Consider the following 12,554-nt stretch of genomic DNA (forward strand, 5'->3'; position numbering starts at 1 on the left):
GTGGCCACACCACTGTCTCTGGGCCCAAGAGTCCCCAGGCCTCTTCACACTGCTTGCCAACCATGTCCCCAACTGGGTCCACAGAAGTCCACTGAACATTGTAGGGCTTAGCTTGCCGTATCATTGCTGCTTTTACCCCACTTCCTCCCATCGGTGATGTGTGTGGGCACCAATCAGAGCGTGTATTTCCATTGAATCTTAGTCTTGGAAGGGGGTTTGCGTTGAGAGGATCTGGCCACTTGCCTTGATGTTTTCTAAGGAAGCGATTTGTTTGTTCTTGTAGTGACAGTCTATCTCCCTCCATTTTTCCTGCAGGTCTTTCTTTCAAGAGGTATCTTTTATTCTTCTAGCCACTCCAGGCTGGTCTGCTCATCCTTTCAAGTGGAGATTTCTCATCTTTGGGGATCTGGATGTGGTTCTGGTTTCTACCTATAGTTTTATGTATTGCCAAGGCTCCGCAAGAAGCCTCGTTCCCTGGGTACGCTGTAGCCCCATTTTAGGTATTCCAATCAGTCATAGGCAGAAGACGCACCAGATTCCTTTTTGTAAACTCTACAACATTTTAATTTCTCCCAGCAGTATGTAAGAATTCTGTATCCCCACAGTTTTGTCAGTATAGTATGTGTCAATCATGTAAATCTTTGTCAATCTGATAGGTGAGAAAATAGTGTGTAATGAAATTAATGGTGTGGTGTTGTAGGATAAGCACTGGATTGGTAATCACAGTATCAGTGGTTCAAACCACTAGCTACTACTAGGAATCCCCATGCAAGATTGGCAAAAGTCTGAACTGTCTCAATGGCAGTTAACAATAGCAGTGATGTCATGGAGCCCTGGGTTTGGCATTGTGGTGGTGTTAATGAAAAAGTTGGTGGTTCAAACCTACTGGAGCTATTCCATGGGAAAACAGTGAGGCTATCTGCTCCATAAAGATTTTGTCTTGAAAACCCTGTAGAGGATCACTGTGAGTTGTGATAAACCTATGGCAATGGGTTTTGTTTTGTTTTTTGGTAATGTTTTCTCAATGTAATTTTATATGTGAGCTCAATATTGTGTCTGACATAAAATGGTTAATTTCCCTTTTTTCTTTTAGAAGCTCTGTTTTTGTTAGTGCTTCTTATACCTTCTATTGTATACCTAAATTTCTTTGAGACACTACACTCTTCCTTGAGTTTTGGTCTTTCGTTTGCTCTTGTCGGTAACTGGGTCTTTTGGCCTACTTTGAAGGTATTATTCACACTCCTGTCTTTAGTGGAAGAATGATTCTAGGCTAATTTTTTTAACTTTATTTTGAAAAACTTAGATTTACAGAAGTTTCAACAGCTTTTGTTTTCCTTTTTTTTTTTTTTTAAATAATCTTTTGTTTTTGTTTGTGAATATAGTGTTTTCAGTTTCATTGAGGCTACCAATTCTTTACTAATTATTCTTGCTGTATGATTATTTCAAGGACAGTTGAGCTAATTCTGTGTTTAACTTTTTGAAACTGCCAAAGTGTTTTTTGTGAGGGCTGTACCATTTTACATTCCCATTATATGCCCATCTTTTTATCTGTGCCACATTATTTTGATTATTGTAGTTACATAGTTATGTTTTGAGGGTGAGTTCCTTTTCAAGATTATTTTTACTATTTGGGGCCCTTTGCAATTCCATCTGAATTTGAATATTGGCATTTCTGTTTATACATGAAATGTTACTGGAAGTTTGATGGGTATTGTTTTGAATCTGTAGATTGTTTTGGATAGTTTTGAGTTAATAATAGGATAAACACTGGACTGCTAATCACAAGGTCAGTGGTTCAAACCCACCAGCTGCAACTTGGAAACTCTTTATGGGGTCTCTATGAGTCAGACCAACTTGACAATAGTTAACATACCAAAAATCCATGAACACAGAATGCCTTTCCATTTACTGAGATTTTCTTTTCTTTCAGCAGTGTTTTACAGTTTTTAGTGTACTAGTCTTTCCTATATCCCGTATTAAATTTACCCATAAGTATAGTGTAGTGGTTATGAGTTGGGCTACTAACCTCAAGGTTAGCAGTTTAAAACTACTAGCCGTTCCAGGGGAGAAAGATGAGGCTTTCTGCTCCCATAAAGATTTACAGCCTCAGAAACCCTCTACAGAGTTATTATGAGCCAGAACCGACTCCTCAGCACACCACTACCACGGAAATCCTATACAGGGTTACTCTGAGTCAGACTCTGCGGCACACCACCACACTACCATTCTTATTGATGCTATTGTAAATGGAATTTTAAAATTTTTACTTCTCAGATTTTTTTTGTGTGTGTGGTGTTTGTGTGATCACTTGCTGCTTTGCTGAACTCATTGATTAGATCTATTAGGTCCTGGTATGGCTCTGTAGGGTAAGCACTGGACTTCTTAATGCATTGGAATGCAAAGTTGTTGAACCACAAAGTTGGCGGGTCAAGCTCACCATCCGCTTCTTGGAAACGCTATACAGGGTTGCTATGGGTCTGAACTGACTCGACGGCATTTAACAATAACTAACTGCAAGTTTGGCAGTTCAAACCTACTAGCTGCTACTTGGAAACCCTATATAGGGTTAGTATGAGTCAAAACTTAACAACAATAACAGCAATCCTTGTGGATTCTTGTGATTTTATTTTTTTATATAGAGTCATAGCATCTGCTAGTACTTCTTTTTTTTTCTATTTGGATGCCTTTTGCTTATTTTCTTGTCTAATTGCTCTGACTAAAACTCCCAGTGCAGTGTTGAATGCTGGTGGCTTTAAATCTTGATGGGAACCAAAAGCTTCATCTTTCCCCTGCCAAGTGGCTGGTAGATTCAAACTGTTGACCTTGTTGTTAGCAGCCCACTGCATTACCAGGTCTACTTGTTAGTGCCCTCCAGTGACTTCAAACTCACAGTAAACCCTGTGTAGGGTTTCTGAACACCAGTTGATGGTCCAGCTCCACACCAGCATTCCTTATTGTGGTGTTAAGTGCTGTTGAGTTAGTTCTAACTCGTAGTTGGCCCTGTATTGGGCTTCCGAGGCACAGCAGGTGTTCTTGACCCACCAACCTTGCAGTTCAAACTGGTCTTGTAATCCAGCACACTAACTTGCGGCTTGTTGTTATGAAGTGCAGTCCAGTCAATTCTGACTCATAGTAACTCTATATTGGGTTTCTAAGGAGCAGCTGGTGAGTTTGAACCATCAACCTTGTGTTTCAAACCGACCTTGCAGTCCAGTGCTTTATCCCACAGCACCACACTAGGACTTCTTAGTGGCAATGAAAGCAGATATCCTTGACTTGTTTCTGATCTCAGGGGAAGAGCTTTCAGTCTGACACCTTTAAGTAGCCCATTAATTATGGGTGTTTGTTAAGTTGAGGGAGTTCCCTTGTAAGGCTAATTTTCTTATTAACAGTTTATTTTTATTTAAAGGTTCTCAGTTTTAAAGTATTTTTTATTCTATTTGCATTGATTATTACATTTAACTTTCTTCTAGGACATGCTGGTGTGTCTGCAAACATGATGAAGAAAAGGACTTCCCACAAGTAAGCAATTCTGAAATCTGTTTTTAGGTTTCCTGTTGTGACCATCCTGTACTGAGGATACCAAATGGACTGTGAGTGAGGGGATTCTGGGTTCATAGGAGATGATACGACTGCACGGGGTATCAATAGTGTGAGTGTTTTTGCATTGGTCACTAGGATGTGAAAATCTTAAGTCTCAGTTATTTGTACACTAAGAATTAAAACTCAAAGTTATTATATTATGGAAAAGTGACTGCGGTTCTATAGTTTGACAAGAACTATTCTTAAGAAATTTAAGTAATGATTTTCTATCATCAGAATGTATTTTTGTATTTCAAAGATACTTTAAACATGTCATTAAATTAATTTTTAAGCTGAATTTCCTATGATCACAGTGTATAGACTCAACCTACTTTTTTTTATTAATTGGTTTGTTTTTTTATGCTGCAGAGTTTAACTGATTATTTCTTCAGATAGTCCTAGGTAATCTCCATGTATTCATATATTGATTGTGTAGCAAAGAGTTTGTGGACATTACTTTGGCACATAATTTTGCATAAAATTCACACTGAGTAGTGGTATGTAATCGTGTTCCTTATCTCTTCCCTTCTTCTTGGCTAGAGCTAGATCTGGGCCTAGCTCTTTTCAACCTTTACAAGCCTCTGCCAGCAATTTTCCCCCCAACCTATTTTAATGAGAGCTGGGTATAACGGAAGAAAATATTAGTCATAGAGGGTATGGGAGGTATACCTTCCTTATTGCTGTTCTCCTTGGAGATGCTGCACAATCATGCTGTGCAGTAGTTCTTCTGTGTCTTATGTCCTCTGTTCAGTGATGAGCTCCATGAGGACACAGACCATACTTGTGCTGGGAAATCCTGTCTAGCATACTCTTAATGCTTTATAACATTTGTAAATGAATAAAAACCTTGTGATTTAGAAAAACGCATACATGTTAAAAGATCACTTGATGGCTGTACATTTTAAGTGATGTGTTTAAGTCTTAAATTCCACAGGATACAGAAACCACTTTCTAACGTGAAATCTTTTCATCTAAATAGAAAATTTGTCTTAAATTACCATCAGCATTTACTGTATTGTACTTAAAGGATTTTACAAGTATCCAACTGTGCATTGTGACTTCTACTGTACTCTGGGAGATTAGTACCAACAATGAGTTTTGATCCAAAGAGTCGTTTTCTTCATGGATTCTTTAGTATGGTAAAGACCCGCCTTGACCCTAGCATTGCTGAGGCTTTCATTATAGCATTTATTACCCTAATTTTGAAATCCCTCGTGACATATTGGATTAAGCTTTGGGCTGCTAACTTCAAGATCAGTGGTCCAAACTCACCAGCCACTCTGCAGGAGAAAGAAAGGTGAGGCAGTCTGCATCTGTAAAGATACACAGTCTCAGAAACGCTTAAGGAACAATTTTACTTTGTCCTATATGATGCTTTTGAGTTATGGTGTTGGAGGAGAATATTGGAAGTACCATGGGCTGCCAAAAGAGCAAACAGATCTGTGTTGGATGGAAGAAAAGTACAGCTTCGTCTCTCATACTTTGGACATATTGTCAGGTGGGACCAGTCGCTGGAGAAGGATATCCTGTTTGGTAAGGTGGAGGGTCAGAGAAAAAGAGGAAGACCCCCAGCGAGATGTATTGGCAAAGTGGCAGCATTAATGGGTTCAAGCGTGGCTACAGTTGTGAGGATGGCCCAGGACCAGGCATTGTTTTGTTCTGTTGTGCATAAGGTTGCTGTGAGTCAGTAACGACTCGATGGCACCTGAAAACAACAACAACAACAAAAACAGGTCATAATAACTAGACCCATTGACAGTGAGTTTTGGTTATTATACCTTTTAATTGTCAAACACTAGTGATTAAAGAATGTGAGAGACCTCTTGGCATCAAGGAACATCCCAGTCAATAAAAGTGCCCATAATTGGTTATTTTCTTTAAAAAAGTTTATAGTTTAAGTAAATACATTGATATGTAATATAAATATTTATAATACTCAGTTTAAGAAATGATTTGGAAAGTAAAAATGTGAGTATAAAGAATGCTCCTGTATCCTGTAATAGTGTTGTTGCTGTTAATTGCTGTGGAGTCAGGTCTGACTTAGAGAGACCCTTTAGTATTTCCGAGAAGCAGCTGATGGGTTTGAACCACTGACCTTGCAGTTGAAACTGACCTTGCGATCCAGTGTTTCTCCTACAGTGCTATACCAGATATTTCTTAAATCTCATCCAGGAGCCATTTTTATGATTTTGTCATACCCATTGAGCTGAATTACGTAGTGAATTTGATTTATGTAATCTAAGTGGGCTTCAAAAAGTTCATGGGGGAATTCCATTGTCTTTTAATTCCATTCTCCATGAGCTTTTTGAAGCCTCGTCACATATCTCTTATCGTCACATATCTCATATCATTACCATCAATGATAAACTTTCTCCAGCCATAAATATAAGATAATGGGGGGAAACAAAACAATAAATATTAGATGGTAAAAAATTAAATATAGTATACAAAAAGCAAGTTAAACATTAACTTTGCAAGACTAATTTCCAAATAGTTAAAATAAAAGGCTTAAAGATATGTTAATGTGTGTTCTTTTATTATGAAAAGATAATGGTATCTTCCCAAGATCTTGAAGACCCCTTGTATTTCCATATATCTGTGATTAAAAATCCATGGTTTCTGAACATTGGTTCAAATAATCCATGGTTATTGACGCATTTAATGCAAGGGACATATGCCTCATTTTAAGTAATACTATTAATTAACTCATGGTATGGCGCTGTGGGTTAATATGCTGGACTGCAAGTTGGTTTGAGCCAAAAGGTCTGCGGTTGAAGCTCATCACCGCTCCATGGAAACCGTACACAGGGTTGCTATGGGTTGGAACCAACTCCAGGGAAGTTAACAACAATTCATTAAAACGGGAGACTTGGTATGCCTTAGGATAAGCACTAGACCTCAAGGTTGGTTTGAACTGCAAGGTCAGCTCTCCAAACTCAATAGCTGCTCCTTGGAGCTCCATACGGGCATGAGTCTACTTGAAGGCGCTCAACAACAACAAGCTATAGGATAAGCATTGGACTTCCAACCATAAAATTGGTGATTCAAACTCACCAGGTGCTCCTCCAAAACCCTATACAGGATTACTATGAGTCAGGAACTAACTGGATGGCAGTTTACAACAAAGTTCATTAACTCATGGGTTTGATAGACTAGTTATACTTTTAGTCCTAAAACACAAGACATAAACATATATCAAAATGAATTTTTTAAGATCTTTTGTATACACCTTGGGAAAATAGATAATGTTTACAAAATTGAGAAGTTATGAAAAAATTGTAAATCCTGTTTTTCTTCATTTTTATAGTTTTACTGAAAATCTGAAGATGATAAAAACATGAAAAGGCAAACATTTCTACATTTATAAATGATTATTAATATTTGCCTTTGAAATAAGAATAAACAGAGATGAGTGAATTGAACTTATTTATAAGGGACAGTGTCATTGAGAGCTGTTTGAGTTTTTGATCTGCTGTGAGAAGTTACCCAATCTTGCTGCGTCTCTGCCTTGTCATTTATAAAATAATGGGGCTGAACGACAACAGTGGAGTTTCGTTTTTCAGTATAAAAACAGCTAATAATAAAATTTTTATAGAAACCACAATGATCAAAACCAAAATGTGCTCCCACCTTTCCCTTTCCCTGCCTCCTTGAAGGAGTTTCAGGGAGTGTGGAAAGCATTTCTACCAACCCTGGACTCAATGATTGCTACATTCCGCCTTTTTGTATTACCGTAGGCTGAGACACTGGTTTGCAAATGCTTCTGGTGGCTTGAAAAAAAGCTGCTAGAGTTACCCTGGAGATCTGCTCTATCAGAACTCTCATCCTTAGATGAGGATGGCATCCATCTTATTAGCATGCCTCTAGCACAAAGTAAACATATTACTGGTTTGTTATTTTTTAAGTAAAGCCAAACTAGAGTGTCTTCTGTGGGCCAGGTACCATGTTGTGCTGTACGCACAAGCTAATAGTTATTCTGGGATTCCCAGGAAGTTGTTTGGGAAATGCATCTTCATTAAAAGTATATCCTTTTTTTTTTTTTAAAGTTTTCATTGTGAACATCAGCTTTACATTCATTTTATCATATTTAGTTACATTGCAATGATTTAAATCCCATCCATGCTTCATCATTTAACAGCATTTGCTTCAATTCCCTCTGGGGTGTTTTTTTTTGGGGGGGGTGGCGGGGGGGATGACGGGATGTGCACCGAAGTGTTCAAGAATGTATAATCATTCAAACAACCAAAAGGCATACCCTGCAAGCCTGCCCCATGGCCGCCAGTACACAGCCCCTCCCTCCTTGAGTCTAGAGTCCTTAGCTGCTCCATCTCTCCATGTCGTCATCTTTGCCTCCATCTCTGGCGTCACTGCTTCTTTGGGTAGGGTTCCACACTCCACTCTTCTCTTTTGATGGTTCCAGGGTCCTCTGCTCCTGGACTGCAAGATCAACCACTACCCTCCTTTTGTTACAAAACGTCTACCTTTGCATTTGCAATGATCGCAGTCAGTCCTGATAACAATCATTCACTACTGAACCACAAGAGTCTTACCCCATCTCCTTTCACCAGCCCCATCTAGACATGAGGGAGACCACTCAGTGGAGATTCTAACTTCCCCCGCACCCTCTGAAACTAAGCTTCCTCTTGAAAACTTGTAAGCCAATCACTTCATGTCTTTGTAAGGCCCCCCCCATTTTGGGTGGCCAGTGTCTAAGTTAGCCATCCCTGTCAACCCTGTGTATAGAGGGGGTAGGAATGATTCTTGTTGTGAAGATTCGTTCCCTCTTTTAAACTATTACATCCATAAGTATAAGTCAAGTTCATCAAATTGTAGCGGATTACACTTGTTCCCCTCGTCTTTCTTCCTCTATTCAAGTTTTGATCATCTAGCCATTGAAGCTAGGTCAAATGTAAAAGTATATCTTGAAGAGGAAAATACAATTAGGGGATAGAGTCTAAGGTAAATTAACCTTATAATTGCTCTTTGTTTTTATTTTTAAATTAAATCTGTCTCCCCCTAATTTGAACAGTGGGTTGATTTCCCTTTGAAAGTTGTTGTTGTTACATACCATGGAGTCTGTTCCGACTCAGTGACCCTACACAGGATTTCTGAGGCTGTAAATGTTTACAGGAGCAGAAAGCTTCATCTTTCTCCCGTGGAACAGCTGGTAGTCCCTGTGAAGGTACTGACTGTTAAAAGGGCTGAGTGTACTTCAGTACACTCAGTATTCTCATTTACTAATATTTAGACAGTGAACCCAGGCCCTAGTAACCACCACATAGATGCAGTTCAGGGAAAATTTTCTTCCGTTTTATAAGATACACATAATGTTCACTAATAGTCTCATTGTATCCATCACCACCACCATCATCACTTTCTTTGTACGGTAAGTAACATAATTTTCATGAAACTTTGTGAAGGGGGAGTTGGGAACCCTTTTTATAGATGGATGGGGAAACTGATGTACAGAGATTAAGTGATCCAAGATTAACTTGTCCAAAGTCATAACTGATTGATGATGCACTAGAATTCCAAAACAGAGCAGTCTGATTCTGGAACCTTTGTTATTAACTACTATGACATATTTGCTGAAATGCATGTTTTGTTAGTTCATATCAGAAAAATAAATATGAATTATTTCAGTCATAAACTTGCAAAGTAGAGAACTATGGGGCCATTGCATCTAAATGTAGCATGGTATTCACAACCATAATTTGTCACTGCATATAATACTTTTAAACCAATATACAATAAACTACTACTCACATAACTCAGTACTTTGGAGATCCTCAAGACATTTGAATATTTACCATGGACCTCTTAGGTATTTTCAGAGTTCCCGGTGCTTTAGATGGATTCTCACTCTAAATTGGGAAATGACAGTATCAGCTATATGACTTTTATTAAGCAACATTACTTGCTGTTTTACAAGAACAAAAGTAATTATTTTGACTTAATCAGATTTTTTTTTTTTTTTAATCTGAAGAAGCAGTGAACTGTTTGTATATATCAAAGTGCCAAATAGAACAGGAAAGAACCTTTCAGTCTGTTCATTCATGTATTAAAGTATACATGGTGTGTGTGACAAGCATGTACTAGTCCTAATGGATTTCTGGTCACAAAAGATTTGATTTTATAAATATGATGTCTTTAAATATTGACTCTCAAAATAAGACATTTAAATACCAATGAGGAATAGTAACCATTTTTAGTTAACCCATTAAAGTATCTAGATAAAAGACCTTTTGACCAAAGATTTTTTTTTTTCTTTCATTGTTGGCAAAGTAGTTTTCAGAATTTATTTAAATACATACATGTCCTTTACAATCTCAGCTTACCTTTTGGGAACAAAAGGAAATCTGTCTGTCTTGGAAATTTCTGTCTGATCTAAATTAGAAATGAGTGTGTGGACCATGGATTTGCATCAGTGTCATGTGAGAGCTTATTATTAGACTACCTGAATCAGAATTTCTGAGGGTAGGACTTAGTGATGTTAATACATACATACAGGGTTTGAGAAACTGACCTAAACCATTATTGAAAGTGATAATTTAGGGGGCTGTATAGAGACCTAAAGCAAGTTGTTTAGAAATTAGCACACAAAATTATAGCAATGAAAGTAGCTGTGATGCTGTGGTTACCATTTATTTGCAATTCAGACTACTCAGAAAGCTATTCTTACTATTATTAGAGATAATCATTTCATCTCTAATGATATCATTTGAATCATCATGTGACTTGGCTTTTTCTTTGCAGGGGGTTATTATATAAGAATTCCTAGATTGAAGTGTACTGGTGTTAGTCTTACAATAGTTACTAACTGCTCTATAATGATCGTGATGGTGGTGTGCCGTGTAGTTGGTTTGACCCATAGCGACCCTGTATAGGGCTTCCAAGGCTGTAAATCTTTACGAGAGGAGTAAGTCTCATCTTTCTCCTGCCATGCTCCTGGTGAACCCGAACTGCTGACCTTGTGATTAGCAGCCCAACACGTTACCCACCACACTACCAGGACTTCTTTTATATAAAGGTGGTTGTTGTTGTTGTTAAGTGCTGTTGAGTCGATTCCGACCCATAGCCACCCTGTACAGGGTTTCCGAGGCTGTAAATCTTTACAGAAGCAGAAAGCCTCATCTTTCTTCCGCGGAACAGCTGGTAGTTTCGAACTGCTGACTTTAGGCTCACAGCCTGATTTGTAACCACTATGCTACCAGACATTTTCCCAAGAAAATAGTTTGAGAGGCTTTCAAAAGTACACATATAAAGGAAGTTACCATTTTAAATCAAAATCACTACACACACAGATACAAACATGAGGATGAGTCAGAAATTATCTACACTCTGGCTATAGAATTTACTTTAATCAACTTTCAACATAATCTCCTTGCTTTTCAATACACTTTGTTCATCTGTCAACACACTTTCATATTCCGTTATTAAAACATGTTTTAGGCTGAGCTGTGAACCGTGAATGCACTTTAGTTCTTCATCAGAGGTGAATCTGTCCTCAAAGGGCTATTTTGAGGAGACCAAACAGGTGAGACAGTCCAATGGAGCAAGATCAGGACTATATAGGGAGGATGCTTTAACACCTTCCGCCTGTGTGTTAATGCACTGGACTGCAGGATTGGTTTGAATTACAAGGTTGGTGGTTCAAACTCACCAGCTGCTCCTCAGAAACCCTACACAGGTTTTTTGGATCAGAACTGACTTGATGGCACTTAACAGCAACAACTACTTAGTCACCACTGAGAATGTCAACAGTGTGGGGACAGGTACATGCAGACATGCATTGTTATGCAAGATCACAAAGCCCTTCAATAGAAGTACAACATTAATCCAATCCTTAGGCTTCAGCTCTTCAGTTAACGTCTCACTGTAATGAGCGTTGTTGATTGTTGATCCTTTTTCCTGATAGTGTTCCAATACTGGCCCTTGAGAATCCCAGAAAACTTTAAGCATCAGTTTTCCAGCTAATGGTTGACTTTTGAACTTTATATTGGTCTGCAATTGAGGATGTTTCCATTCCCTTCTCTGCCATTGACTCTCAGGCTTATAATGATGAATCTATGTCTCATAACCAGTAATGATTTTTTAAATCATCTTTTTGTTGTCAGTAGCCATGAATGTGGACAGGTGTTTTAATATAACCATGTTGCAGAGAAGTTTTGACTAACCTTTGTATATTTAAATCATTTAAAGTTGTTAATCATATTTCTATTTGTGATATTCGTAAACACTGAACTATCTAGGAATGACCAAAGGGCATTTGTTTCAGTATAATTGTTGTTGTTAAGATCCATCGAGTCGGTACTGACCCATAGCGACCCTATGCACAACAGAACAAAACACTGCCCGGTCTTGGGCAAACCTCACAGCTGTTGCCACAATTGAGCCCGTTGATGCTGCCATATTGCCAGTCCATCTCTCTGGGGATTATCCTCTTTTTCTCTGACCTTCCACCTTACCAAGCATAAGACTGTTTGGTAAGTTGATCCAAGAAGAATGAAGTCCTTGACAACTTCAAACAAACTTTTCTCTGTTAATACTATATTCAGTATAATAGTTTCTAAAAAATTGACACATTCTTTTGTTTTTAAGGTTTTTATTGTAGATTGAGTATAAGTTTATAGGACAGATCATCAGTTTTGCATTCAACAAATCATACACCTTGTTTCATTACAGTGATTAATCCCTTCCATGTACCATCAGTTAACAGTATTTCTTTTTATTTACTTTAGGTCTTTTTTTTTTTTTTTTAAACACTCAGACATATATGATGATTTATACCACCAAAGGGCACATTCTTCAAGTCTGCCTCCTGGCCGCCAGCTCTTAGACCCTCTCTTCACGTGAATCTTGAGTCCTCAGCTGCTTCCTCTTTCAATGTCTCCAGCTCTGCCTCCATCTCTGGTGTCACTGCTTTTCTGGATAAGGTCTCACATTCCGCTTGTGCTGTTCTCCCTTGATGG

General features: G+C 38.3%; 1 protein-coding gene across 1 annotated transcript in view; it reads left to right on the forward strand.

The window, feature by feature from the left end:
* The window catches only part of SPIN1 (spindlin 1), a 113,445-nt gene that overhangs the window by 62,598 nt on the left and 38,293 nt on the right, over nucleotides 1–12,554 (forward strand). Inside the window, exon 2 of the mRNA XM_006872580.1 lies at nucleotides 3,474–3,522. Within this exon, the coding sequence (XP_006872642.1) occupies nucleotides 3,474–3,522 (49 nt within the window). The remainder of the gene's footprint in view (nucleotides 1–3,473; nucleotides 3,523–12,554) is intronic.

This window comes from Chrysochloris asiatica, unplaced genomic scaffold (genome assembly GCF_000296735.1).
Source record: "Chrysochloris asiatica unplaced genomic scaffold, ChrAsi1.0 scaffold00205, whole genome shotgun sequence".
Lineage (NCBI taxonomy): Eukaryota > Metazoa > Chordata > Mammalia > Afrosoricida > Chrysochloridae > Chrysochloris > Chrysochloris asiatica.